General features: G+C 36.0%; 1 protein-coding gene and 39 non-coding genes across 40 annotated transcripts; 37 read left to right on the top strand and 3 right to left on the bottom strand.

Moving 5' to 3' along the window:
• Positions 1 to 1,240: 1,240 nt before the first annotated feature.
• On the top strand, positions 1,241 to 27,581 carry LOC125072718 (glucose dehydrogenase [FAD, quinone]-like). The gene is made up of 5 exons (XM_047683394.1): positions 1,241 to 1,373; positions 24,066 to 24,321; positions 25,542 to 25,699; positions 25,964 to 26,078; positions 26,167 to 27,581. Exons 2-5 carry the CDS (start codon positions 24,073 to 24,075, stop codon positions 27,505 to 27,507), a joined length of 1,863 nt encoding a protein of 620 aa, XP_047539350.1. The 5' UTR covers positions 1,241 to 1,373; positions 24,066 to 24,072; the 3' UTR covers positions 27,508 to 27,581.
• Positions 3,084 to 3,202, top strand: LOC125072873. Its single transcript, XR_007119999.1, has one exon. It is a non-coding gene; the product is annotated as a 5S ribosomal RNA (ribosomal RNA).
• On the top strand, positions 3,285 to 3,403 carry LOC125072872. Its single transcript, XR_007119998.1, has one exon. It is a non-coding gene; the product is annotated as a 5S ribosomal RNA (ribosomal RNA).
• Positions 3,486 to 3,604, top strand: LOC125072870. The gene has a single exon (XR_007119997.1). It is a non-coding gene; the product is annotated as a 5S ribosomal RNA (ribosomal RNA).
• LOC125072868 lies at positions 3,686 to 3,804 on the top strand. Its single transcript, XR_007119995.1, has one exon. It is a non-coding gene; the product is annotated as a 5S ribosomal RNA (ribosomal RNA).
• LOC125072858 lies at positions 3,965 to 4,083 on the top strand. The gene has a single exon (XR_007119985.1). It is a non-coding gene; the product is annotated as a 5S ribosomal RNA (ribosomal RNA).
• On the top strand, positions 4,166 to 4,284 carry LOC125072867. The gene has a single exon (XR_007119994.1). It is a non-coding gene; the product is annotated as a 5S ribosomal RNA (ribosomal RNA).
• On the top strand, positions 4,445 to 4,563 carry LOC125072882. Its single transcript, XR_007120008.1, has one exon. It is a non-coding gene; the product is annotated as a 5S ribosomal RNA (ribosomal RNA).
• LOC125072866 lies at positions 4,724 to 4,842 on the top strand. Its single transcript, XR_007119993.1, has one exon. It is a non-coding gene; the product is annotated as a 5S ribosomal RNA (ribosomal RNA).
• LOC125072865 lies at positions 4,925 to 5,043 on the top strand. Its single transcript, XR_007119992.1, has one exon. It is a non-coding gene; the product is annotated as a 5S ribosomal RNA (ribosomal RNA).
• LOC125072885 lies at positions 5,125 to 5,243 on the top strand. Its single transcript, XR_007120011.1, has one exon. It is a non-coding gene; the product is annotated as a 5S ribosomal RNA (ribosomal RNA).
• Positions 5,326 to 5,444, top strand: LOC125072864. The gene has a single exon (XR_007119991.1). It is a non-coding gene; the product is annotated as a 5S ribosomal RNA (ribosomal RNA).
• LOC125072863 lies at positions 5,605 to 5,723 on the top strand. Its single transcript, XR_007119990.1, has one exon. It is a non-coding gene; the product is annotated as a 5S ribosomal RNA (ribosomal RNA).
• Positions 5,806 to 5,924, top strand: LOC125072862. Its single transcript, XR_007119989.1, has one exon. It is a non-coding gene; the product is annotated as a 5S ribosomal RNA (ribosomal RNA).
• Positions 6,007 to 6,125, top strand: LOC125072861. Its single transcript, XR_007119988.1, has one exon. It is a non-coding gene; the product is annotated as a 5S ribosomal RNA (ribosomal RNA).
• Positions 6,208 to 6,326, top strand: LOC125072860. The gene has a single exon (XR_007119987.1). It is a non-coding gene; the product is annotated as a 5S ribosomal RNA (ribosomal RNA).
• LOC125072859 lies at positions 6,408 to 6,526 on the top strand. Its single transcript, XR_007119986.1, has one exon. It is a non-coding gene; the product is annotated as a 5S ribosomal RNA (ribosomal RNA).
• Positions 6,609 to 6,727, top strand: LOC125072884. The gene has a single exon (XR_007120010.1). It is a non-coding gene; the product is annotated as a 5S ribosomal RNA (ribosomal RNA).
• On the top strand, positions 6,810 to 6,928 carry LOC125072857. Its single transcript, XR_007119984.1, has one exon. It is a non-coding gene; the product is annotated as a 5S ribosomal RNA (ribosomal RNA).
• LOC125072856 lies at positions 7,089 to 7,207 on the top strand. Its single transcript, XR_007119983.1, has one exon. It is a non-coding gene; the product is annotated as a 5S ribosomal RNA (ribosomal RNA).
• LOC125072855 lies at positions 7,290 to 7,408 on the top strand. The gene has a single exon (XR_007119982.1). It is a non-coding gene; the product is annotated as a 5S ribosomal RNA (ribosomal RNA).
• LOC125072854 lies at positions 7,491 to 7,609 on the top strand. The gene has a single exon (XR_007119981.1). It is a non-coding gene; the product is annotated as a 5S ribosomal RNA (ribosomal RNA).
• On the top strand, positions 7,691 to 7,809 carry LOC125072853. The gene has a single exon (XR_007119980.1). It is a non-coding gene; the product is annotated as a 5S ribosomal RNA (ribosomal RNA).
• LOC125072852 lies at positions 7,891 to 8,009 on the top strand. Its single transcript, XR_007119979.1, has one exon. It is a non-coding gene; the product is annotated as a 5S ribosomal RNA (ribosomal RNA).
• Positions 8,092 to 8,210, top strand: LOC125072883. Its single transcript, XR_007120009.1, has one exon. It is a non-coding gene; the product is annotated as a 5S ribosomal RNA (ribosomal RNA).
• On the top strand, positions 8,293 to 8,411 carry LOC125072851. The gene has a single exon (XR_007119978.1). It is a non-coding gene; the product is annotated as a 5S ribosomal RNA (ribosomal RNA).
• LOC125072847 lies at positions 8,572 to 8,690 on the top strand. The gene has a single exon (XR_007119974.1). It is a non-coding gene; the product is annotated as a 5S ribosomal RNA (ribosomal RNA).
• Positions 8,852 to 8,970, top strand: LOC125072850. Its single transcript, XR_007119977.1, has one exon. It is a non-coding gene; the product is annotated as a 5S ribosomal RNA (ribosomal RNA).
• On the top strand, positions 9,131 to 9,249 carry LOC125072849. The gene has a single exon (XR_007119976.1). It is a non-coding gene; the product is annotated as a 5S ribosomal RNA (ribosomal RNA).
• Positions 9,331 to 9,449, top strand: LOC125072848. The gene has a single exon (XR_007119975.1). It is a non-coding gene; the product is annotated as a 5S ribosomal RNA (ribosomal RNA).
• On the top strand, positions 9,532 to 9,650 carry LOC125072893. Its single transcript, XR_007120018.1, has one exon. It is a non-coding gene; the product is annotated as a 5S ribosomal RNA (ribosomal RNA).
• On the top strand, positions 9,733 to 9,851 carry LOC125072879. The gene has a single exon (XR_007120005.1). It is a non-coding gene; the product is annotated as a 5S ribosomal RNA (ribosomal RNA).
• LOC125072886 lies at positions 9,933 to 10,051 on the top strand. Its single transcript, XR_007120012.1, has one exon. It is a non-coding gene; the product is annotated as a 5S ribosomal RNA (ribosomal RNA).
• LOC125072880 lies at positions 10,212 to 10,330 on the top strand. Its single transcript, XR_007120006.1, has one exon. It is a non-coding gene; the product is annotated as a 5S ribosomal RNA (ribosomal RNA).
• LOC125072894 lies at positions 10,924 to 11,085 on the top strand. The gene has a single exon (XR_007120019.1). It is a non-coding gene; the product is annotated as a U1 spliceosomal RNA (small nuclear RNA).
• Positions 12,545 to 12,626, bottom strand: Trnas-cga. The gene has a single exon. It is a non-coding gene; the product is annotated as a tRNA-Ser (tRNA).
• Positions 13,008 to 13,079, bottom strand: Trnac-gca. The gene has a single exon. It is a non-coding gene; the product is annotated as a tRNA-Cys (tRNA).
• LOC125072881 lies at positions 14,134 to 14,252 on the top strand. The gene has a single exon (XR_007120007.1). It is a non-coding gene; the product is annotated as a 5S ribosomal RNA (ribosomal RNA).
• Positions 15,002 to 15,163, bottom strand: LOC125072891. Its single transcript, XR_007120016.1, has one exon. It is a non-coding gene; the product is annotated as a U1 spliceosomal RNA (small nuclear RNA).
• LOC125072888 lies at positions 19,088 to 19,207 on the top strand. Its single transcript, XR_007120013.1, has one exon. It is a non-coding gene; the product is annotated as a 5S ribosomal RNA (ribosomal RNA).
• Positions 27,582 to 27,785: the final 204 nt, after the last annotated feature.

The raw sequence follows: 27,785 nt of genomic DNA, 5'->3' as shown, positions 1-27,785 counted from the left end.
GCAAATTTAATAAAATTTAGTTAGATACTTGGCTTACTAAATAACTTATCTCGAGAAAGTAATACTATCGAAAAATAACAGGCTATTGATAGCACAAAACTATCGATACTATCGCTAACACCTTAACTATCGATAGACTATCGATTGTCTATCGATATGAAACGCAATCTGATCCTGTATATACGTTATGAATACAATCTGGGGATGTTATTGTATTGTCGCTACTGGGGTAGCGACGGATCAGTTAAAAACAATTATGCACTACGGACCGATGAACGAAATAATGAAAACAGCCTTTGGGAAAGGATATCCAAAAACAAACAAAGACTTTCAATTCTAAGTTATAAAGAAAATATACCACTCGATCTCCAAAAGTATAGATCCAATTGACTTGTAATTAAGCATAGTCACTCCCTTACGTAGATGCTGACTAATAAGGATTTTTGAAAATATTAACTTCCGGGGGAAGGAGAACAGCTATAAATTTGTATGAATGTTACCCGTTGGAAGTCGGGATCCATTAGTCATTATATAAACACGAGAAGTAGTAATAAGTTTATGCCCAGTTTCCGAATCCCAAAGTCAATATCCAACCTGGAGCAAGGTATCTATTACAACTCTTTACCTCTATGGGGAAAGGGTGAAAAAATTGTCTTATTTATATTTTAGTAGTACCAAATTTCATTAAAATCGAATTAGTGGTAGAATTGACAATACAAACCGGTGGTTAGGATATAGGTGGTTAAGGTATTTAATACAATTCTCTAAAATGTCTTTTTTTTCTTTTATTGTCGCTGGAAAAACGCATTACGCGTTTCCCCAACATGAAGTGGGAGAGTATATGAGACTGGCCGATGACCAAGACGCATAGTTCGCAATAGTACACCGGAATACCCACTAAAAAACCAGCAGTACCCTTTCTGTCTTTTCAGGACTTGTAAGCCTACTTTCATGAAGAATATTATTGTTTTGATTTTGTCGTTTCTATTAATTCTACAAGGTCTAAAATTCTAAAAGTACATTGCAAATTAATGGTTTGTTGCATTTGCAAATAATACAGTTTTACTTGCAACACTCTAAACAAAACATACATTGACTCTTTCCTATTTATATTTTTTTATATATATTTATCTCCCTCTCTCTAATTTATTACGATGTCGTTTGACCAATGAATGACGGTAAATTTTCGCGGCATAACGTCTTAAAGAACTTTATTGTTTATTAAACGTGCTATGTAATGTATGGTGCGGGCGGTGCTAATTAAAAATAAATTATATATAAATTTCTAATATCAGTATTTGCTCAATTATGTTCTTCGGAATTTAAAATATTTTTTCTAGTAATGTGAACTAAAATTTATCCAGCACTCAGAGGTGAGCGTAGCATATTTAGTATTTACTTATAATATTTCAAACAGAACTTGCATTTCAATTCTCAATTAACAGTCACTCCCTGTACTCGTTTAATTCGACTTATGCAAATCTCATACAACGGAAAACATAATTTCTAGGTCCCTTGAGCTCTGAGTTGTGTGTGCTATCATTCGGTTAGAGTAGATGTAAATGGCGTAGAATCAGATCGAATTTCTGGCTGATTAAATCACCTTTTGATGCGGTTCTCCAGTCAAAAGAAACCGTTTTATATTTTTATTTTATTGCCTGGTGAACAAAATCAATTAAAAAGACGATCTTGCCCCTAAGCACCCTCTCTACCTTCTATTTAAAAATTATACTTATTTATAGAAGATTTAGATTTTCATAAAGTCTATAAGTAAATAAATGAAAACTACATAGATAGGTACCTAAAATTTAATTTCCTTTTTAATTATTAATAACAACTATTTAAAAATGTTACTTTACATAATATTTATGTTCCTGAGTGTGTTGTATTGAAACACAATGTATAATTAATTTTCTCATAATTGAATAAGTATCACTATATGATACTTATTTAATTTTCTTACTTTCAATAAAATACTAAAATGGAAAATAATAATCTTATGAACTCAAATTAAATGCAGTTCATATTTTATCAAAAAATAAGCTGAGTACAAATGAACAAAACACATTACTTAAAACTTAAAAGTAGGTGTGATTATTTGAAATCTGCATATGTTTATAATTCCAGGAATTATATGTAAATTTCAATGTTGAAACTAGCACACTATTCAATTAGAATAGACAAGTTTTGTCTAAATTATTGATTAGATTACTGTTGCAGAAATAAAAAAGATGAATGCAATATTCAAAGAATATTCCTATATTCTATAGTATACTCCTGTATACGCTAAGAAACTCATTACTTATTATAATACTCTAAATTGAGTGTTGAGACAGAGGTCTATTCTATAAATATTTAAAATCTTCCTTGTCTTACTAGTTTTTGCATAATAATTTAAAGTTAAATATGGATATTTTATTTTATTCATATTCAGCTAAATCACTGTAATATTGTTTAAAATAGTTTGATTCTGTTACTGTGTCTAATAAAATAAAATTAGAAAAAAACCTTCGGAGCCTACATACATACATTCAGAAAAACATAATAAGATTCATATACCATACAATGACTGCCCAAAACACATGTTAACAATGTAGCGACTCGATTAAATAAAAGCCGGTTGAGAAAAAGTTGCTGATTAATAATAGGTAGGTAGGCTTTAGATTTGTAAATGCTCATTGTATTAAAAAAAGACTTGTGTGCTTAAAGAAACAGCCTATTCTTTGATGGAGATTGAAAGTACAATACTAATAACTTACATAATTTAAGAATAACAAAATACTCGAGGGATTTACGTTTATCATTATTTATCTGCTGATACACCTAGACACAATATTAATATTGATGGTATGTATGACAATGAATACACCTGTTTTAGAACAATAACCAAAGTTAAATAACATGTCTGTCTGGGAATAAAAACATACAATTGCAGTTTTTGAAAAAAAAAAAATTCTGATTGCCTATTACTTATGCTTGAAATTGCAATTATCGGTGCATTTGGTTGTTTTTTTTTTATAGTTTTCACAGTATAAGGTGGATTACGTATAATAAACCTATTGTGTATTTTTGAACATTATTCAGCCAACGTCCATACCATGTTGAATACACCGGTTCTCGTCCGATCACCGAAGTTAAGCAACATCGGGCGCGTTCAGTACTTGGATGGGTGACCGCCTGGGAACACCGCGTGTCGTTGGCCTTTTTGCAGTTTTTGCAAAAAAAGTATTTTTAAGATTTGGTTAGAGAATATGCAAGTGTTTTTACTTTAAGAAATACTTGCAGCCAACGTCCATACCATGTTGAATACACCGGTTCTCGTCCGATCACCGAAGTTAAGCAACATCGGGCGCGTTCAGTACTTGGATGGGTGACCGCCTGGGAACACCGCGTGTCGTTGGCCTTTTTTGCAGTTTTTGCATAAAAGTATTTTTAAGATTTGGTTAGAAAATATGCAAGTGTTTTTACTTTAAGAAATACTTGCAGCCAACGTCCATACCATGTTGAATACACCGGTTCTCGTCCGATCACCGAAGTTAAGCAACATCGGGCGCGTTCAGTACTTGGATGGGTGACCGCCTGGGAACACCGCGTGTCGTTGGCCTTTTTGCAGTTTTTGCAAAAAAGTATTTTTAAGATTTGGTTAGAAAATATGCTAGTGTTTTTACTTTAAGAAATACTTGCAGCCAACGTCCATACCATGTTGAATACACCGGTTCTCGTCCGATCACCGAAGTTAAGCAACATCGGGCGCGTTCAGTACTTGGATGGGTGACCGCCTGGGAACACCGCGTGTCGTTGGCCCTTTTGCGGTTTTTGCAAAAAATATTTTTACTACAGTGTACGTGTCGCGTCTGCTTTTGAACAGAAGCAATTGTATGTTAAATTAGTTTGTCATTTTTGATATTTTCGTTAATTTGGTTAGAGAATATGCATCTGTTTTTAACTTTTAGAAATACTTACAGCCAACGCCCATACCATGTTGAATACACCGGTTCTCGTCCGATCACCGAAGTTAAGCAACATCGGGCGCGTTCAGTACTTGGATGGGTGACCGCCTGGGAACACCGCGTGTCGTTGGCCTTTTTTGCAGTTTTTGCATAAAAGTATTTTTAAGATTTGGTTAGAAAATATGCAAGTGTTTTTACTTTAAGAAATACTTGCAGCCAACGTCCATACCATGTTGAATACACCGGTTCTCGTCCGATCACCGAAGTTAAGCAACATCGGGCGCGTTCAGTACTTGGATGGGTGACCGCCTGGGAACACCGCGTGTCGTTGGCCCTTTTGCGGTTTTTGCAAAAAATATTTTTACTACAGTGTACGTGTCGCGTCTGCTTTTGAACAGAAGCAATTGTATGTTAAATTAGTTTGTCATTTTTGATATTTTCGTTAATTTGGTTAGAGAATATGCATCTGTTTTTAACTTTTAGAAATACTTACAGCCAACGCCCATACCATGTTGAATACACCGGTTCTCGTCCGATCACCGAAGTTAAGCAACATCGGGCGCATTCAGTACTTGGATGGGTGACCGCCTGGGAACACCGCGTGTCGTTGGCCCTTTTGCGGTTTTTGCAAAAAATATTTTTACTACAGTGTACGTGTCGCGTCTGCTTTTGAACAGAAGCAATTGTATGTTAAATTAGTTTGTCATTTTTGATATTTTCGTTAATTTGGTTAGAGAATATGCATCTGTTTTTAACTTTTAGAAATACTTACAGCCAACGTCCATACCATGTTGAATACACCGGTTCTCGTCCGATCACCGAAGTTAAGCAACATCGGGCGCGTTCAGTACTTGGATGGGTGACCGCCTGGGAACACCGCGTGTCGTTGGCCTTTTTTGCAGTTTTTGCATAAAAGTATTTTTAAGATTTGGTTAGAAAATATGCAAGTGTTTTTACTTTAAGAAATACTTGCAGCCAACGTCCATACCATGTTGAATACACCGGTTCTCGTCCGATCACCGAAGTTAAGCAACATCGGGCGCGTTCAGTACTTGGATGGGTGACCGCCTGGGAACACCGCGTGTCGTTGGCCTTTTTGCAGTTTTTGCAAAAAAGTATTTTTAAGATTTGGTTAGAGAATATGCAAGTGTTTTTACTTTAAGAAATACTTGCAGCCAACGTCCATACCATGTTGAATACACCGGTTCTCGTCCGATCACCGAAGTTAAGCAACATCGGGCGCGTTCAGTACTTGGATGGGTGACCGCCTGGGAACACCGCGTGTCGTTGCCCTTTTTTGCAGTTTTTGCATAAAAGTATTTTTAAGATTTGGTTAGAGAATATGCTAGTGTTGTTACTTTAAGAAATACTTGCAGCCAACGTCCATACCATGTTGAATACACCGGTTCTCGTCCGATCACCGAAGTTAAGCAACATCGGGCGCGTTCAGTACTTGGATGGGTGACCGCCTGGGAACACCGCGTGTCGTTGGCCCTTTTGCGGTTTTTGCAAAAAATATTTTTACTACAGTGTACGTGTCGCGTCTGCTTTTGAACAGAAGCAATTGTATGTTAAATTAGTTTGTCATTTTTGATATTTTCGTTAATTTGGTTAGAGAATATGCATCTGTTTTTAACTTTTAGAAATACTTACAGCCAACGTCCATACCATGTTGAATACACCGGTTCTCGTCCGATCACCGAAGTTAAGCAACATCGGGCGCGTTCAGTACTTGGATGGGTGACCGCCTGGGAACACCGCGTGTCGTTGGCCTTTTTTGCAGTTTTTGCATAAAAGTATTTTTAAGATTTGGTTAGAAAATATGCAAGTGTTTTTACTTTAAGAAATACTTGCAGCCAACGTCCATACCATGTTGAATACACCGGTTCTCGTCCGATCACCGAAGTTAAGCAACATCGGGCGCGTTCAGTACTTGGATGGGTGACCGCCTGGGAACACCGCGTGTCGTTGGCCTTTTTTGCAGTTTTTGCATAAAAGTATTTTTAAGATTTGGTTAGAGAATATGCTAGTGTTTTTACTTTAAGAAATACTTGCAGCCAACGTCCATACCATGTTGAATACACCGGTTCTCGTCCGATCACCGAAGTTAAGCAACATCGGGCGCGTTCAGTACTTGGATGGGTGACCGCCTGGGAACACCGCGTGTCGTTGGCCTTTTTTGCAGTTTTTGCATAAAAGTATTTTTAAGATTTGGTTAGAAAATATGCAAGTGTTTTTACTTTAAGAAATACTTGCAGCCAACGTCCATACCATGTTGAATACACCGGTTCTCGTCCGATCACCGAAGTTAAGCAACATCGGGCGCGTTCAGTACTTGGATGGGTGACCGCCTGGGAACACCGCGTGTCGTTGGCCTTTTTGCAGTTTTTGCAAAAAAGTATTTTTAAGATTTGGTTAGAGAATATGCAAGTGTTTTTACTTTAAGAAATACTTGCAGCCAACGTCCATACCATGTTGAATACACCGGTTCTCGTCCGATCACCGAAGTTAAGCAACATCGGGCGCGTTCAGTACTTGGATGGGTGACCGCCTGGGAACACCGCGTGTCGTTGGCCTTTTTTACAGTTTTTGCAAAAAAGTATTTTTAAGATTTGGTTAGAGAATATGCAAGTGTTTTTACTTTAAGAAATACTTGCAGCCAACGTCCATACCATGTTGAATACACCGGTTCTCGTCCGATCACCGAAGTTAAGCAACATCGGGCGCGTTCAGTACTTGGATGGGTGACCGCCTGGGAACACCGCGTGTCGTTGCCCTTTTTTGCAGTTTTTGCATAAAAGTATTTTTAAGATTTGGTTAGAAAATATGCTAGTGTTTTTACTTTAAGAAATACTTGCAGCCAACGTCCATACCATGTTGAATACACCGGTTCTCGTCCGATCACCGAAGTTAAGCAACATCGGGCGCGTTCAGTACTTGGATGGGTGACCGCCTGGGAACACCGCGTGTCGTTGGCCCTTTTGCGGTTTTTGCAAAAAATATTTTTACTACAGTGTACGTGTCGCGTCTGCTTTTGAACAGAAGCAATTGTATGTTAAATTAGTTTGTCATTTTTGATATTTTCGTTAATTTGGTTAGAGAATATGCATCTGTTTTTAACTTTTAGAAATACTTACAGCCAACGTCCATACCATGTTGAATACACCGGTTCTCGTCCGATCACCGAAGTTAAGCAACATCGGGCGCGTTCAGTACTTGGATGGGTGACCGCCTGGGAACACCGCGTGTCGTTGGCCTTTTTTGCAGTTTTTGCATAAAAGTATTTTTAAGATTTGGTTAGAAAATATGCAAGTGTTTTTACTTTAAGAAATACTTGCAGCCAACGTCCATACCATGTTGAATACACCGGTTCTCGTCCGATCACCGAAGTTAAGCAACATCGGGCGCGTTCAGTACTTGGATGGGTGACCGCCTGGGAACACCGCGTGTCGTTGGCCTTTTTTGCAGTTTTTGCATAAAAGTATTTTTAAGATTTGGTTAGAAAATATGCTAGTGTTTTTACTTTAAGAAATACTTGCAGCCAACGTCCATACCATGTTGAATACACCGGTTCTCGTCCGATCACCGAAGTTAAGCAACATCGGGCGCGTTCAGTACTTGGATGGGTGACCGCCTGGGAACACCGCGTGTCGTTGGCCTTTTTGCAGTTTTTGCAAAAAAGTATTTTTAAGATTTGGTTAGAGAATATGCTAGTGTTTTTACTTTAAGAAATACTTGCAGCCAACGTCCATACCATGTTGAATACACCGGTTCTCGTCCGATCACCGAAGTTAAGCAACATCGGGCGCGTTCAGTACTTGGATGGGTGACCGCCTGGGAACACCGCGTGTCGTTGGCCTTTTTACAGTTTTAGCTAAAAAGTATTTTTAAGATTTGGTTAGAAAATATGCAAGTGTTTTAACTTTAAGAAATACTTGCAGCCAACGTCCATACCATGTTGAATACACCGGTTCTCGTCCGATCACCGAAGTTAAGCAACATCGGGCGCGTTCAGTACTTGGATGGGTGACCGCCTGGGAACACCGCGTGTCGTTGGCCTTTTTTACAGTTTTTGCAAAAAAGTATTTTTAAGATTTGGTTAGAGAATATGCAAGTGTTTTTACTTTAAGAAATACTTGCAGCCAACGTCCATACCATGTTGAATACACCGGTTCTCGTCCGATCACCGAAGTTAAGCAACATCGGGCGCGTTCAGTACTTGGATGGGTGACCGCCTGGGAACACCGCGTGTCGTTGCCCTTTTTTGCAGTTTTTGCATAAAAGTATTTTTAAGATTTGGTTAGAAAATATGCTAGTGTTGTTACTTTAAGAAATACTTGCAGCCAACGTCCATACCATGTTGAATACACCGGTTCTCGTCCGATCACCGAAGTTAAGCAACATCGGGCGCGTTCAGTACTTGGATGGGTGACCGCCTGGGAACACCGCGTGTCGTTGGCCCTTTTGCGGTTTTTGCAAAAAATATTTTTACTACAGTGTACGTGTCGCGTCTGCTTTTGAACAGAAGCAATTGTATGTTAAATTAGTTTGTCATTTTTGATATTTTCGTTAATTTGGTTAGAGAATATGCATCTGTTTTTAACTTTTAGAAATACTTACAGCCAACGTCCATACCATGTTGAATACACCGGTTCTCGTCCGATCACCGAAGTTAAGCAACATCGGGCGCGTTCAGTACTTGGATGGGTGACCGCCTGGGAACACCACGTGTCGTTGGCCTTTTTGCAGTTTTTGCAAAAAAGTATTCTTTACTACAGTGTACGGGTCGCGTCTGCTTTTGAACAGAAGCAATTGTAGGTGAAATTAGTTTGTCATTTTTGATATTTTCGACTATTTGGTTAGAGAATATGCTAGTGTTTTTACTTTAAGAAATACTTGCAGCCAACGTCCATACCATGTTGAATACACCGGTTCTCGTCCGATCACCGAAGTTAAGCAACATCGGGCGCGTTCAGTACTTGGATGGGTGACCGCCTGGGAACACCGCGTGTCGTTGGCCCTTTTGCGGTTTTTGCAAAAAATATTTTTACTACAGTGTACGTGTCGCGTCTGCTTTTGAACAGAAGCAATTGTATGTTAAATTAGTTTGTCATTTTTGATATTTTCGTTAATTTGGTTAGAGAATATGCATCTGTTTTTAACTTTTAGAAATACTTACAGCCAACGTCCATACCATGTTGAATACACCGGTTCTCGTCCGATCACCGAAGTTAAGCAACATCGGGCGCGTTCAGTACTTGGATGGGTGACCGCCTGGGAACACCGCGTGTCGTTGGCCTTTTTGCAGTTTTTGCAAAAAAGTATTTTTAAGATTTGGTTAGAGAATATGCAAGTGTTTTTACTTTAAGAAATACTTGCAGCCAACGTCCATACCATGTTGAATACACCGGTTCTCGTCCGATCACCGAAGTTAAGCAACATCGGGCGCGTTCAGTACTTGGATGGGTGACCGCCTGGGAACACCGCGTGTCGTTGGCCTTTTTGCAGTTTTTGCAAAAAAAGTATTTTTAAGATTTGGTTAGAGAATATGCAAGTGTTTTTACTTTAAGAAATACTTGCAGCCAACGTCCATACCATGTTGAATACACCGGTTCTCGTCCGATCACCGAAGTTAAGCAACATCGGGCGCGTTCAGTACTTGGATGGGTGACCGCCTGGGAACACCGCGTGTCGTTGGCCTTTTTTGCAGTTTTTGCATAAAAGTATTTTTAAGATTTGGTTAGAAAATATGCAAGTGTTTTTACTTTAAGAAATACTTGCAGCCAACGTCCATACCATGTTGAATACACCGGTTCTCGTCCGATCACCGAAGTTAAGCAACATCGGGCGCGTTCAGTACTTGGATGGGTGACCGCCTGGGAACACCGCGCGTCGTTGGCCTTTTTGCAGTTTTTGCAAAAAAGTATTTTTAAGATTTGGTTAGAGAATATGCAAGTGTTTTTACTTTAAGAAATACTTGCAGCCAACGTCCATACCATGTTGAATACACCGGTTCTCGTCCGATCACCGAAGTTAAGCAACATCGGGCGCGTTCAGTACTTGGATGGGTGACCGCCTGGGAACACCGCTTGTCGTTGGCCCTTTTGCGGTTTTTGCAAAAAATATTTTTACTACAGTGTACGTGTCGCGTCTGCTTTTGAACAGAAGCAATTGTATGTTAAATGAGTTTGTCATTTTTGATATTTTCGTTAATTTGGTTAGAGAATATGCATCTGTTTTTAACTTTTAGAAATACTTACAGCCAACGTCCATACCATGTTGAATACACCGGTTCTCGTTCGATCACCGAAGTTAAGCAACATCGGGCGCGTTCAGTACTTGGATGGCTGACCGCCTGGGAACACCACGTGTCGTTGGCCTTTTTGCAGTTTTTGCAAAAAAGTATTCTTTACTACAGTGTACGGGTCGCGTCTGCTTTTGAACAGAAGCAATTGTAGGTGAAATTAGTTTGTCATTTTTGATATTTTCGACTATTTGGTTAGAGAATATGCAAGTTTTTTTACTTTTAGAAATACTTGCAGCCAACGTCCATACCATGTTGAATACACCGGTTAATCTGAACCGGAAATCTGGTGCAATCAAAGAAAATATGTTCCCTCATCAAGGCCACATTCACATAAAGAGTAGTCCCGAACCCTGATCTTTGATAAAAAATTAGGGCTGCAATTATGGCCAAGAGGCAAAAATTTACCCTGTAAATTGTCAGTCCGTACAAGGCACAGTACGACTTTACAAAATTTACACTGGAGGTGTCTCTAGTAGTACTTTAAATTAAACCTCGTTTTCCCAAAGGCAATTTTATATAGTTTTAATTTAGTTACAATGCGAAGCTGCAATCTATATATAACGTGCTGTGATATTATCACGCTAGATGTCGCTAGTAGGTTATTAGATCGCGCTAACGAAGTTCCCTGTCCGTGAATACATAAGGGCGCGTTACGAGGAGCAACGCATACTTACCTGGCGTAGGGGACACCGTGATCATGAAGGCGGTTCCCCCAGAGCGAGGCCTTTCTATTGCACTGCGGACGGGTTGACCTCTGCGATTATCCCTAATGCGGATAACTCGGACGCGTAATTTTTGATAGTGGGGACTGCGTCCGCGCCGTCCCCCTTAATTTATCACTATACATGCCTGTTTTAGGCAATTACTTTTCTGTGACTGACGTTGGAAACCTTTATAAGGTGTATTACAAATTGCTTGATTTATAAATATTGTAACTCCTCGTCATTGTCTACTGGTGACTTGGACTATTTTCCGCCCAGACATTCTACGCTATTACGTAACTATATTAATACACTATTCAATGAGGTAATGCTGGTCGTATTCTTGCCATCATTCCAATAAAATCTTCTACGTAATATGAAGTCTTAATTTAGTAGCTGGAGAGGTAATGGTCCAGTTCAATGGAGATTTCTTTGTATATTGCTAAATGTATCAATTGTCTACGATAGCCCGCCGTAATCAGTTGATTCTTCGTACCTAACCATCCATATTCATATATTATAACTCAAAAGATTTAAAATGTACCACTTTACAAAGAAATTATGACAAGCTGATAACTCACCTGCAGGCGGTGTTGCTCTTTGGCGGTGGCAGTTCATTAGTTAAGAGTGAAATAATTTATCCAGTATAACATAAAATTCACAAAGTTAAAATAAAAACAACATAATTATTCACATAGCTGTTACATAAAAACATGCAAAAGTTGCGATAGTATAGATGAACCTAAAATAGTTCGCAGATATTGTATCATAAATATTAATGTATATTTATTTATTTATTTATTTACAACAAGCACACTTACAACATACATATTGAACATTTACAGTTAAAGTGACTATATTAAAACATCAGATATGTACGTCAATGACAAGTGTACATAACATTTACTAACTATAAACAGTGCACAATTAAAAAGTTTACATATTAATTTAAAGATAAAATAAAATAAATTTAAAGATAAAATAAAAATATTACGTAAAAATCACAAAATAAAAATAAAAAATATTACTATATAAACTTAGGAAAACTTTAACTTAGAAAAAAAAAAAATATTCCATAATTTTTTGTTTAAATACCTACATGAAATGAATCACTAAATAGGTCTAGACTTGGTAATTTTTTGGAAATGTCATTATAAAATTTTGCTAATTGCACTACGGGAGACTGGGATCCAAGATAAGTTTTAACGCGCGGGATGTGAAATGTGTTCGGAATAAAATTCCTTGGGCATTTATAAGGAACATTTAGAAGGAAGCGTTCGACTAGGCCACTGTACTGAATATCACCATTAATTATTTTATGTAAGAAGCAAAGACTCTGCACGCATCGTCTGTCACGAAGAGACAGCATTTTGAAATGCAGAAGCCTTTGAACATATGGTTGTCTATGCGAGAACTCATTTGAATGGAAGGCAAGATGCCTAGTGAAGTTGCGCTGAATACTCTCAACACGTTGAGAATGAATAGTATAAATGGGATTCCACACAATACAAGCATATTCCAATTAACTACGCACAAAAGCATATTATAGTATATTATATAACGCAAAATAAAAATCAAAAGGAATCCGCAGCCGGTAGGATTCGAACCTACGCTCCCAGAGGGAATCTGATTTCGAGTCAGACGCCTTAACCACTCGGCCACGACTGCTACATAATATTTTACGAAAAAGTAATTCTGTATATAATTATTTATTTTTAAATAAATGTTTTAATATTTATAGATTTTTATAAATGTATAAATATTACATTAAAATCAATATTCTGACTGACAAAGTAGGATTTTGAAGGAAGTCAACAGTTCAGAATGTGCTGGTTTTTAAGAGATCGAGTAAAGATCAGCTCAATGGTAGCATTTTGTAATTCCATTATAGCAAGCAAGTGATTACACATGTGGACGTTGAATTATTTTTATTGTCATTTGAATTTTGTATTGTGCCAAATAGTCTGATTTAACCTAAGTCAAATTTAATTTAAGTTCATCAATGTCACAGTTGAAAATATATGAAATTAAAAAAAAAAAGTAATTACTAGGGGACACCCGGGTTTGAACCGGGGACCTCTCGATCTGCAGTCGAATGCTCTACCACTGAGCTATATCCCCGATGAGTTTACATGTAAAATTCTCAAATTATTTCATATTAATAACTCTACTCTTGCATCTTTTATCTTAAGTTAAAAAGGGATAAAAGAAATAAATAATTAAATTAAAATTTTAAATAATTTTTTTTTTATTCAACTAGTAAATGCTGCTAGCATTCTTGCCTCCATTCTAGATTTATACAGTTATTATTATTAATCAATATTTGTATGTATTTAAGGATATACTGTTAATAATGGTTTATGTAAATAATTTGCTAAAGTATTTAGCTATTTTTTTATGTTTTTTTTTCTGATACGTTAGCGAACGACATAATTATCAAGTTTCAAGTATGGGCACCCGGATAATAAGCGGTCAGCACCCATAGACAATGGCGCTGTACAAAATATTAACCATTTTTAACGTCGCCTACCCGGCGATACGGGCTATACGGGCTTGCACAAAGCTCTACCACCGAGTAAATTTCTTTAAGGCGTTATATGTAGTTTAAGAACTAATAGATAGATTCAAAAACTCACTTACAAAATTTTTTTATTAATATATCTATAACTTTAGTAATTCTTATGAAAATAAAGTTTGTTATACAAGATTTTATACGTAGTAAGATGGAAGAATTTGAGGTTAGGTAACCATGTTGATTCAAAAACCACAAAATGTGTACCGTACCTGATAAAAATTGCAATAAGGTTTATACTAATGTTAATAATTGAATACATATTGAAGATGAGGAACATAATCTAATGAATTGCAATAATTACTTAAATAATGTTGTGTCGCCATCTAGTGTCAATAAGAAGAACTGCTTAGAATGAAGTATCAAATCCTTTAACATTAAAAAATAAGATGTTAGTAGCAGTTATTTTTTGTAATAAGTTTAAAATATTAATTTATTTTATGATTTATACAGAATAGCACAAAAATGTAGACTTCGTAATTTAATTTAATAAATTAGTTTCTTATCGTTATAAAAATATTTGTGTGAACATGGGTAACGTCACTAAAACAAGTCATATTTTATAATACAAATAATAAGATATTGTTTTTAAAATTTCACGTAGCCAACGTCCATACCATGTTGAATACACCGGTTCTCGTCCGATCACCGAAGTTAAGCAACATCGGGCGCGTTCAGTACTTGGATGGGTGACCGCCTGGGAACACCGCGTGTCGTTGGCCTTTTTGCAGTTTTTGCAAAAAACATTTTTACTACAGTGTACGTGTCGCGTCTGCTTTTAAAAAGAAGCAATTGTAGGTGAAATTAGTTTGTAATTTTTGATATTTTCGACGATTTGGTTAGAGAATATGTTATTGTTTCTACTACAGTGCGTACACACGGTGTTCCCAGAATACCTTCAACCTTAAAAACGAACGATAATAATAATAATAAACGAATCAATATACAAATATTTTTGTATCTAAGTACGGGCATTATGAGAAATTGGACGTTTTATACTACTACGACATTTGCTACTTAGACGTATTGATCATAAGCCAACCCTCCAAAAAAGTTCTTCAAACATTTTCATTTGAGCATCGGCAGTTAGACCTGGCTTAGTAACAAGACGGTTTATTGCACCATGACACCGATATGTATACAGGCATCTTCCTTGCAGAAATACTATCAATGACTATGAAGATATATAGACATATATAACAATAAGCTCTAAAGAGGTGGTATCTAGTATTAGTATGAGTATTATATTATGTAAAAGAAATATATCACTCGTTATCACCACACGTCTTCGATTAGGGATCTGTTATTCAGGGACTAGTCAGAATAATAAGAATGTCTTTGTGAAAGCTGGAATACAGTTGTATCATGAAGGTGTAATTTCATTCGATAAAATATGTTGCGGACTGCGGTCCCCAATACTGTTAAATGATAGTATTTTCTTACTATAGAAGATCAAGTGTGGTATTAATAAGGGGGACGGCGCGTACGCAGTCCCCACTACCAAAAATTACGCGTCCGAGTTATCCGCATTAGGGATAATCGCAGAGGTCAACCCGTCCGCAGTGCAATGGAAAGGCCTCGCTCTGGGGGAACCGCCTTCATGATCACGGTGTCCCCTACGCCAGGTAAGTATGCGTTGCTCATCGTTACGCACCATTATATATCCTCGGACAGCAAACTTTGTTAGCGCGATCTAATATACTACTAACGACATCTAGCGTGACGACATCATATCACGTTACAGGCAGATTGGTTTCACTATATAACGTAGTTGAGACGGCATCCGATAGATCTAAAGTCTAAATTCGGTTTAGTGTTGGAACTTGGTAGAAGGAACTTTCAACTTTGGTTTAAGGGCAAAAATAAATTAATCATTACATAAAATAAAACAAAGTCGCTTACCGCGTCTGTCCTTATGTATGCTGAGATCATTAAAAATACTGATATAATACATAGCTGATTTAATACATACTAATAGGATTTAGGTGCCGGTTTTTTTAATAGATAGATTGATTCAAGAGGAAGGTTTATATGTATAATACATGTAAAGAAACACACACAGTAGAAACACTGATAATTTTAGGGGTTTTAGGTAAGTGTTGAAATTTTTTACCCTGACTTAAAGTATCAAACGTCTAGAATGTGCAGCCGTTGGGTTGTCTATTCTTTGCCTATCATACAACATCCCGAAGTAAGTCTCGAGCTCCAATATTATAAATAAACCAGGCAACCTCTTTTTGCATTTATTTTTCTACCATTACATTTAATCGAAATCTGCTATCTTGTGTTCTATAAATAGTTCTTTAACATACACAACACTATTCCATTAAAGTAAGTATATCCACTTTTTTTTTGGAGTTGGACAAGTAGGTTTGATGACCTCCGTGGTCGAGTAATATTAATGTTTTTATGAGAAAATGTGATTCTTATAACATTGGTACAAGAAACAAACACAATCTTGTTACTCCTGTTACTCGACTGCATAGAGTCAGTAACTCTTTTGAGGGGCAATGTTCAAAATGCTTCTGTTGCGAAATTTAAAATAATTGTTAAGGAACGCTTGTGTGCGAAAGGTTACTATACAATTAGTGAGATTATGTTTGATAGCACACCTTGGGAATGAAACGATCGCCTCCTGGCTGTTTCTATTGATATATATAATTAATTTGACGAAAAAAAAAAGACCCGCTGAGTTTCTTTCGCTGGTTCTTCTCAGGTCAGGGTGTTCCTTTTTTCCGAACCGGTGGTAGTGTTTAATTTGACCATCAATAAGAAAGTGTAATGTTTCTATATTGAATAAAGGAATTTAGAGTTTCGAGTTTCGAGTAGTGTGTACACCGGTTTTCATGGGTACGCCACTCCGAGGTCCCGGGTTCGATTCCCGGCCGAGTCGATGTAGAAAAAGTTCATTAGTTTTCTATGTTGTCTTGGGTCTGGGTGTTTGTGGTACCGTCGTTACTTCTGATTTTCCATAACACAAGGCACTTTCGCTACTTACATTGGGATCAAAGTAATGTATATGATGTTGTCCAATATTTATTTATTATTTACTAGCTGACCCGGCAGACTTCGTACTGCCATAATCGATAAATAAAAAAGCTAAACTTTCGTATAAAATAAATTTTCAAACAAACAATAGAAATTCGTAATTAATAAAAAAATACTTGATATAAATGAGGTTTTATTATTATTATTTTCAATTAATTACATGTGTAATTATATATTACACATGTAATTAATATATAATTTATTATTATATTATATTTTTGGACTACTGTATTTGTCTTTCATGGATCACAAATGGAAAGATTCGCCATATTGCTTCGTTGCTACTTACATAGCGACCCATCTGGTACTGTGATACTTCATAATTTGCATCGGTTATAGCGAAGACGGCCATATCGCTACCTTTGCTAATATATTTACATATGTACTTTAGACTTCATAGAGTTACAATGTTCTCCATTAATAAAATTGGCGAGTATGGCACAATACAACGATTGTCTACATCAACATTTTTTCCTTTTACCCTCACAACTACCAATCGACCATTGTCCGCAACTGATCGCCGACGATACAATGAGTATTCATCATTTCCCGTGATGGTTTCAGCAATCAGGTCTCTTGGGAATCGCTTGGAACACGTGCCGTCGACCATACAGTTGAAAACTCTGCAAGGTATAAACCTTGCAGAGTTTAGATACAGATAGATACACGGGTATCATGTGTTTGGTAACTATTGCATGCAATTTTGGGCGGACTGTTTCATAGCATTTATAATTAATGTATTTTTCTGATCGAAGCTGTCTTTGGTTCAAACGGATGTATGTCAATAGTTCAGCCTCAATTTTGACATGCATGTCAACTGCAAACTGATGGAAAAGCACCTCAGAATATGATAGTAATAAGATTTACTTCACCTACACGTATCATGAGTCTTTATGAATAGAAATTCATAGCAATAACTTTTTGTGGGCATCTGTTTGGCATCAGCGCCTGTTACTTGTGTAACCATTTTTATATTAAAATGGTACCCATCTTCCCCCTGCCAGACGATCAAAGGAGATTGTAACACATCATAAGTCCTGTGTGTTTCAGATACATGTTTCAAATCATTATTCCGACGATATCAATATCTCTAGACTGTAAATTTTCTCCTACAATGACATCATCCACTTCGTCAATGGTGAGCGAATTAAACCTCCTTGTGTGTCATCGGCCTCATCGGCATCGGCTCATCGGCAGGTGTTTTGTCAGCTCGATCGACAATAATATGGCTTTCGGATGGCATTCGATCCAATGCTATTTTGAACATGTTTACTAAATTGTTGTTCCGATGAAGAAAATATTGTAATTCATGGACAACTCTTCACTGTTGGATTGTGAACACAACGCTTACCAACTGGTATTGTAACATCTTATAATATTTACCAATTATTGTCATTTCCCCAATTTTTACCTATTTGTCGGCACAATAATCTATTGCTGGATCACAGTGGAATGCAGGATCGTTTCAGAATCACAGGAGCACTGAGTCTGCGAGATCTCTCAATTTCATTATGCTACTAACATTTAATTTTATATGACTATTTTCTCGATCTGTCTCTTTCTGGTCATTAGTACGGTTAACATGTGAAGTAGCTCTTCGCATATTTGATTGACTGTGACAACCTAAGTCAGCTCATGTTCTCCTCAGCATCGTAAAAAAAGTAAGAAAAATGCACTCTTTGTCATAAGAGGAATCAATCGTCAATAAAGGTTCGATCTATTTGTTGGTTGGTTTGTTGGTTACCATGTTGCAAAAACATGATTATGGCGTCGATAATGACATCGATACCGAGCATTGATACTCAATGTTTATTGAGCACTAAACATCGATGTTAATTGATGACATCGGTGTTTTTTTGTAAACTTTGCGTCGTCCTAAAGGGAAGAAATTATTAAATTTGAGAAATAGATGTAACGATATTTTAAATAAAGCTAAATCAATTTTAAAACATCTATGTTTTATTGTCTAACATCGATGATCATCGAAAATCAATATTAATCGACCATCCCTATTTCTAAGGAAAAACAAAGTTGTTTTTATTAAATTCCTAGCGTTATTATCATACTTACTTACCTTCTAAACCTTCCCTGGACTTCCACAAATAATTCAAGACCAAAATTAGCCAAATCGGTCCAGCAGGTCTCGAGTTTTAGCGAGACTAACGAACAGCAATTCATTTTTATATATATATAGATTCCACCGCCTAACAGCAATACATGTTATTGTGGTGTTCCGCAATTTCTATTTGTGTTACCTAATATACTACATAAACTAAAAATAAAAAGAATTTTCAACGTTCCATACTCGGTTTCGTCGACATTTAAAACGCCATTTTTTGGCGAGTCCATGATGAGTATCGTAGATTTTATTCAAGCGACAAATTCTGTCGATGTCAAATGTTGTTAATTTCTCTTTTGGATGAAATATAATTTATGTACCTTAATGCTAAACTAGAATAAGCATGACAGTGGTTTACGATATTTTATTGAGTTTTTAGTAAGTGCAATGGCCAACGTCCATACCATGTTGAATACACCGGTTCTCGTCCGATCACCGAAGTTAAGCAACATCGGGCGCGTTCAGTACTTGGATGGGGTGACCGCCTGGGAACACCGCGTGTCGTTGGCCTTTTTGCAGTTTTTGCAAAAAAGTATTTTTAAGATTTGGTTAGAGAATATGCAAGTGTTTTTACTTTAAGAAATACTTGCAGCCAACGTCCATACCGTTGGCGTTTTTTGCTTTTAATTATTTTTAGCTTATAAAAATTTATTATTTTTTTTTCAAATCTTTGTAATGATATATGACTGTGTCACCTGACTTCTCATAAAAAATATTGATACAATTATATTGTATTTTTTTAAAATCACCTATAATTCTTCATATCATCATTCTATGTTTACATAATATATATGTTTAACTCAAAAGTGCGTGAGATTGTGTTTCCTTTTATATGTCATGTTTATCTAAAACTAGTTTTAATTAATACAATTATCTCTTACAGTTTGATATTAAATAAATCTATTTAATATCAAACTTTTGTTTAAATAATGAAACTGGATTTATATTCGTTTTTGATTCATACTTATATGTATATTTAGCTAAATTATTACAGATCAAAGCGTATAAAAACTTCGGTTAAATATTCGTTTTCATTAAAAGCCATATTCATTTTTTAGCCACAAATTACATAGTGTTATTTTATTTAAAATTATTTGATTTATAATGGTCAATGGATTTATACTTCAAATTGTATACCCTTTTAATGTTTTCGTATTTACATAGACTTGGGTCTACGAATAAATAAAGGTGATCCCAACGAACGAACGATAAAAATTTTCCATTTAATAATACAATTACGTTTGAAGTACACGTAAAAAAATTTACATAAGATACAGGTGACAATTAATTGTGCATAACCAATATGAAAAGGATCCGCGCGTCTGTCGTTAGCTATGTAGTAGGTAGTATGTACGAAGTAATGGTCCAAATTAGCAAAAGTACACTCAAGGTCAAGGAGCTCGAAAACTTGGTGTTGACACTTGGTGGGTAGGTATCACCCAATTATCAGATAATCTAATATCATTAAAAATAGACTGTCACCAGATGTAAAGCTCACCGCAAGAATCAAAGCAGTTGCAGGGCTGCGGTGCGCAAAAGTTCGCGAACATAATATGAATCCATCATCAATGTATCGGGCGATAAAAAGCACCTAAACGACTTATAGGTATACTAAAATAGCAGTAATTGTACTTAGTACTAATATACTAAACATATAGTAACAAGTATGTGCCATATTGATTTCTATTCAAACTCAATCTTCTTTATTTAATATAGGAGCATTAAACTTACTTATTAATTGTCTAATTAAATTCTACGACCGGTTCGGAAAACAAAATACCCTGACCTGAGAAGAACCGGCGAAAGAAACTCAGCGGGTCTTATTTTTTAGTCAATTTTATTATTTACATATATTCAATATGAAAATAAATAGCGAGGAGACCATCGGTTCATTCCCAAGGTGTGCTATCAATCATAAACTCACTAATTGTATCCTTTAAACATTTTTTTTTTTTTAATTTGGCAACAGATGTATTTTGTACGCTTTCTGAGATCATATCGTAGAACCGTATGCATTGTCCCACAAAAGAGTTACTGACTCTCTGCAGTCGAGTAACAGGATAAACAGCAGTTCGTGTTTGATTCTTGTACCAATTTCTATGAGTATAACATTTTTTTATAAAACAATTTATTTTTTTATAAAAAATGTTTGTACAGAATATATATTGAGAAGTAACAGTCATTATCTTGATTTATTTAAATTTATACCTCAATGATTCTTTGACTCCTAGGTTATAGATTGCGTGAATAGCCCACTTCTGTAGCACAAATATAGTATGGATAGCGGCTGCGTTACCCCAAAGCATAATAGTAAGACATTACACTGTAAAAGTATCTAAAATATACTAAGCGAGCCGAATCTGCATCGGTAAATAAGATAATTTTTTTTGACCGCAAATGCCGCAGAACTTAGTCTACTCGCCAATCCGTTAATATGGGGTTAACCCATTGCACCTTATCATCAACGGCAAGGCCAAGAATTTCAGCTGACTCAACTGGATCCATCGATTCCGCATTGATAAATACATCAGCTTTTACATTTTGCACATTTGGTGTACTATGCAGACACTTCGCCGGTTTATTGAGTCGCAAACGCCAAGTTTCCGATTCCTCAACATCAATGATTCTTGGGGCAAGGTATCCGCTTCTATAATAAAATTCCGCAGACATTTTTAACTTTGCCGTTTCATAGATACAAGTCAATTGTAAAAAATACATTGGTAAAGAGGGCATATTATTCAATACAAGATTATATTGATGAAAAAAAGCGTGGAGTTAATGCTTGTTGACTTCCAGGCAGGAGGCATAACATACATATATAATTGTATTTAACTAATATGACTGTATTTTTAGATGTTGAAAAAGAGTAACTACTGAATTTCTTGCCGGTTCTTCTCGGCAGAATCTACATTCCGAACCGGTGGTAGCTTTACTTTAAATACTTTGTTAAATGACGATTCAACAAAGTGCTTGTAAAACCTACTTGAATAAAGTATATGTATTTTTTTTTTTATTGTTTATATCCCCATACTGTACCTGCTTTCTATTAATTTTAAAAACTAAGGAGGTATCATCAGCAAACAATACTATATCATGTTTGTTGTCAATAAGGAAGAGCAAATCATTTATGTGTTGTGATTGAATTATGCCGTAAATTTATATTAAAATCTCCACAAACAATAATTTATTCATTAGATCCAGATAATTTTGACTGAACATTTTCAAATAATTCATGTAATTCACTAGGGGCCATACGCATACAACAATGGCACGCTCAGACTCTGCACAAGCTATTTCTATAGTTTGCTCAATAGAAAGGCTCACAATATCGTTACATTCTTTAAATTTAATATTTTTAATCATAAGTATTAAAGAGCCACCGCGTATAGGTTTATTTCTACTGAACAGACTAGTCACCTGGTGCCCACTAAAGTTAAAAATAACCTACAAAATTTAAATAACTTAAAGTAAGTTATGTAAATTTTGTTTTTACTCTCTTTACTCTTACTCTTCCCACGCACTCTAAGACATATTTTAAGCACGAGCGTCACTCACTCATACTAAAGCTTGCCAAAAATAATTTAACTCTAATTATCATTAATATACAAATCATTTTGCAATAACTGGTATCGTGACTACAGATATTATTCAAAATTAAGTCAGAGAACTGAGTGGTGTTTGACCGGATTCGAACACCCCCCCCCCCCCTAATCTTTAATTTCTATCTACTTTTTCTATTCAATTTTCCATCTTGGTTCGTGATTATTAATAACGACCTTATTAAGATACAAAAATTTTTTATCTAGTTTACATAGTTTAACTCAACCTTCGCATAGGCAACCATGTTTACCTTATATACAGCCCTAGATTATATTTCTAGGCCATATAGGATGAGGGTGACTAGGGGTCCCGTTACATATGTAGAAAATGAGTCAAATTAAATTGTTTTTTATTAAAATTCAATTAAAAAAAAAAATGACAATAAGTACATTGATGGCGAGGTATTAGAAGACTACTTTTCAAAATACATAACAAAGGGAAAAGAACCTCGAGATTTTCCTAGGGGACTCTTAAACTGAACGCTCATTGGTCGCCTATTGCATCATCGGTTGCCACAGGTCAATGATTACATATTTTGTTAATTTGATTTTTATCAGCATTTCAGAAAGAGGGGTTACATCTAATAATGGAGACGGTATGTTGATGCGTTACGTGAAATTATCTTGTATTATGCATAGATTAATATTATTTCTTATTTAACTGTAGTGTCGGTATAGCTAATTTATAATGCCACAGACCTTAAGATTTTGGGTTCATTTCTAAGAACGAAAGAAGTATTGGCTTTTTTACTTGTTGTTGCAGTCTGGAGTAAAGATTCTGGTAGTAACATGAAATCTCAGGAAATCAGGAAATCTCCAGATCTCCCATTGAGTATATTTTTTATTTGTATTTGATATTATTGCGTCTTTCTTTGAGCACATTCTCGTGCACTATATTCTTGATTGGTTTGTTGGCAAGTAGTTTTCTGGTCCAATTACGGGCAGGAGGAAATATCCTTTCGTTAGACGATTATTTTTTTCAACAGCAATTTCATAAATTGTAACATTGTACTGAACCCACGCTGGAAATGGCAAATTATTGTTATCGCAGCCCTTGAGTGAAGTTCCTTCGTGTATGTTTATATATCCTGTATAGTCTTCGAATATACGCCGTTACAACCGTACGTATAATATTTATATGAATATTTTACTGATAAAATATTATTTATATATATGTGTGCTTGTATTTTTGGACATATACAGTAGAGATTGGAATTAGTCCAATTATTCGGGTACGGAATACTTTTCCGTTCTCAGTCTCTGTTTAACAATTAGAGTTTATTAGAGAAGTTTATTTTATTAGTAACTGTATTAGATCTAACGGATTATGCAGATATTTGTAGATTTTTGTGTTGGAGTGTTGTAGAAATTTTTTTTAGCGTCTTGTCGTGAAATACTTTGTCGTAATTTGGGTAAAGATGGGCTTTACACAAAAATTTTATAATTTAGTTTAAGTTATTCTCTTGAAAGGTATTAAAAATGAAGGCATTCTAAAATAACAAATACAATGGAAAATTAAAGATAAGATACCATTGTCATTGTTGATTTTAGTGCAACGTTTAAGTAAAACTTTTCTAACGCTTTATGATTCACTTCTGCCGATTTATCGGAGTTAGTTTTAATTCCATATCGCACGTAAATATGAAAACCCACGTGATTTCAAAGTTAAGGGTACAAAATAATCTTAACTAGAATACGAGGTAAAAAAATAATTTATAGGCAATTTCCATTAAAAACAGTTTTAATTAATAACTTTATATGTTTGACAGATATAAAATGATTTGGCAACCCTTAAATCTGACCGAAGTCTGTCCAACGTACACGCCTATCACCGCCTGCTCTCCTTTCGGATATGTTTATTTGAACTTATTAGTGCAATTATATGGAGGTTCCCGTGATGAGAGGACACATAGAGACTACATAGAGCCGGAAGACATCAGAGATGAGTACGACTTTATCGTGGTCGGAGCCGGCTCTGCAGGTTGTGTGGTTGCCAACAGGCTATCCGATAACCCTAACTGGAAGGTGAGTGATTTAATTACGGGAAGTTTTAACACAAATAGCAAAACGAGTACTAATTGTTCTTATAATAAAAAATAATTACATTATTTCGATGACTTCCGTGGTCGAGTAGTGTGTACACCGGTTTTCATGGGTACGCCACTCCGAGGTCCTGGGTTCGATTCCTGGCCGTGTCGATGTAGAAAAAGTTCATTAGTTTTCTATGTTGTCTTGGGTCTGGGCATTTGTGGTGACGTCGTTACTTCTGATTTTCCATAACACAAGTGCTTTAGCTACTTACATTTGGATCAGGGTAATGCATATGATGTTGTCCAATATTTATTTATTTATTTATAAAAAAGCAATCATTGATGAAGCTTCTGTTATAACATAATATTGGGATATAACACAGATTTAGAGTATGTTCATTAGATAGTTGAAAAACCGAGCGTGTTTTTTTTATACACTCGACGACGCCACCCCAGGCGTGGTGTTCAATGATGATGTTCAAGTAGAACATCGTCATTAAGAGAATGAAAATATAGTATCATTTTATTCGAAATATGCAGGTTTCCTCATGATATGTTTCTTCACCGGCGTTCAGGATATGAACTATTTAAAACACTCATTAAAATACAGTGATACTCGGCGTAAAATACTTGATTCCCTCAATCTTCGGATAAGAATTCTAACCACTGACACAATTTGATTAATAAACAAAAAATAATAGATGTTTAGGTATAGTAAAAGTTTTAATTAATTACTAAATACTAAAGGAACTTCAAATGGTTTACAAAAGTCTTTGATTACTCAAATCATCATTAAATAATTACAATCGTTTTTAGTGTTAGGTAATAATATTTCAATCGAAGCCAAACTAACAACATTCGAGTAGTCCTTCCTCTAGCGTGTGAAATCATCATTAATTATTTCATTATACACTAATATTTAAACAGAACTAGCGGAATATGTGGCTTTACCCGCGGGAAATTTATAAAACTTTACTTATGGCACACAAACTCTTAAGTTCGATTAAAAAGTTGAAAAGACGGCGCATGCGACATGCAGATTTTCTAACGATGTCTCCGCCAGTAATGAGCATAATGAAAATGAAGTAGGGAAAAGTTGCTTGAACCTACGATGGTTATGTCTTCGGTCGAGGCCAACATATCACATTGGTATTTACTTTAAGGTACTAAAGAGGTGCTTTTCGTTATTCCTATCTCAGAATAAAACTTTTTCAGGTGCTTCTTTTGGAGGCAGGTCCAGAACAACCAGATGTGACTTTAGTCCCAGGCCTATCAACTGCTCTGCTTGGATCCAACATAGACTGGGCTTACACGACAGAGCCTAATGGAAAGAGCTGTCTCGCTCATCCAGGAGGAAGATGTCCTTGGCCAAGGTATTGGAAATATAATACAGCAGCTGCTGTTTGTATTGTTATTATGTATGTGGTGGTTAGATAATACAAATTGTAATGAATCGAATAAAAAAACAAAGTCGATGCTGGAAGTATTGACATTAGAAACAAATCTAGTAGTATTTTTTTATTTCCGAAATACTTATTACATCAAATTATACTGCATGAATACAAAAAAGTCTAATAAGTCCAAACGAATTTATCTATATTTAGCTATGATCTAATCCTAACAAACGATAATTTTAGAGGTAAAATGATGGGAGGTTCGAGCTCAATCAACTCAATGGCATACATCAGAGGGAATAGAGCTGATTATGATGGTTGGGCCGCACTTGGCAACGAAGGTTGGAGTTACAAAGATGTAAGTACATATAATAATAAAAAAAATTCCAAAGCATAGAAGACTTTTTTAATTTAATGGAATTCAATTGTTACTTTTATTTGAAAAGGTACTACCGTTCTTCAAAAAATCGGAAAGAAATGTAAACATAGAGGCTTTGAATACCTTATACCACGGTGTCACGGGCGAGCAATACGTGTCTAGATATCCTTACATAGACAAACCTTCGTTGATGCTGACCGACGCCTTCAACGAAAGGGGCCTTCCTCTGACCGATTACAACGGAGCGCAACAGTTGGGTACTATGCAGGCGCAGGCGTTTTCTCTTTCGGGTGAAAGAGTTTCAACAAACACAGCCTTCATACAACCCATCAGATATAAAAGAAAAAATCTAACCGTAAAACCGAATTCCGAAGCCCTGAAAATACTTATCGATGAAAACAAAAGGGCATATGGAATCATTTATAACGAAAATGGAAATATTTTGACTGCATTTGCTAAAAAAGAAGTGATAGTCAGCGCAGGATCGATTAATTCACCAAAGTTACTGATGTTATCTGGCATCGGGCCAAGAGATCATTTAGAAAAAATAGGAATACCCGTCGTACAAGATTTAGCCGTTGGAGAAAATTTACATGATCATGTAACTTTTAACGGTGTCATTGTAGCTTTATCTAATAAAACAGCAACAACAGTCAGCGAGGATGAAGTATTAGAGGCAGTTCAAGATTACGCTGCAATGAAAATCAAACGTGGTCCTTTATCTGGCAATGGCCCGGTTAACTCCATATCGTTTATTAAAACCGATCCAGATTTAATCGCGCCAAATGTACAATTTCAAGTAGACCACGTTCCGAATTGGAGAGAATTTCTCGAAGATCCGATAACAGGCGAATCGGTTTCAATTTTCCCAACGGGATTCTACGATGCTGTTCTACCGAGAACAATGAATATAGTGCCTAAAAGTAGAGGCGCACTGCTATTGAACGAATCGAATCCGGACGGTCCACCTATACTTTACGCGAATTACTTCAGCGATGAAAGCGACTTAATACCTTTATTAAAAGGCGTCAGATTTCTCTTATCTTTAGAAGATACAGAAGCATTTAGATCGAACGGTGCATATTTTGTTCGGGAGCCACTACCGGCTTGCAGAGATCATGTCTGGGGCACGGACGACTACTACATATGCTTAGCTAGGTCATACACATCGACCACTTACCATCCAGTGGGAACTTGCAAGATGGGTCCGGCGTGGGATGATAAGGCAGTTGTAGATAATCAATTAAGAGTGTACGGCGTCTGTGGATTGAGAGTTATTGACGCGTCTATTATGCCGTTTGTCAATCGAGGAAACACGAACGCTCCAGCGGTAATGATCGGAGAAAGAGGTGTGGATTTCGTCATGAAGTACTGGCGTGAACACGACGAACCTTATTGTTCCTACTGATTATGTTTAACGTAACGTACGTTCACGTTTATTTACAAAGCCAAATAATCCCATGTAATGTATTATTAGAAATAATATTCAAATTACACTTTTTTTGTTTTTAATTTATTCATTGTTTTATTTACACGAACGGCCTCATTTTTAAAACCAGTTCGCTGGGTAAACCAGGCAAACATTATTTTTTCTTTCTGTTATCGTTGATTTGATATTAGAGAGAAGAAGGCATTGTTTAAAAATTCACGCTCTATATAACATTAATCATTGGTTTCTTTTAAATT

The sequence above is a fragment of the Vanessa atalanta genome, chromosome 22, assembly GCF_905147765.1.
Source record: "Vanessa atalanta chromosome 22, ilVanAtal1.2, whole genome shotgun sequence".
NCBI classification, from domain to species: domain Eukaryota; kingdom Metazoa; phylum Arthropoda; class Insecta; order Lepidoptera; family Nymphalidae; genus Vanessa; species Vanessa atalanta.
Note: the sequence above shows the minus strand (reverse complement) of the source record. Positions and strands in the feature narration are given on the sequence as shown.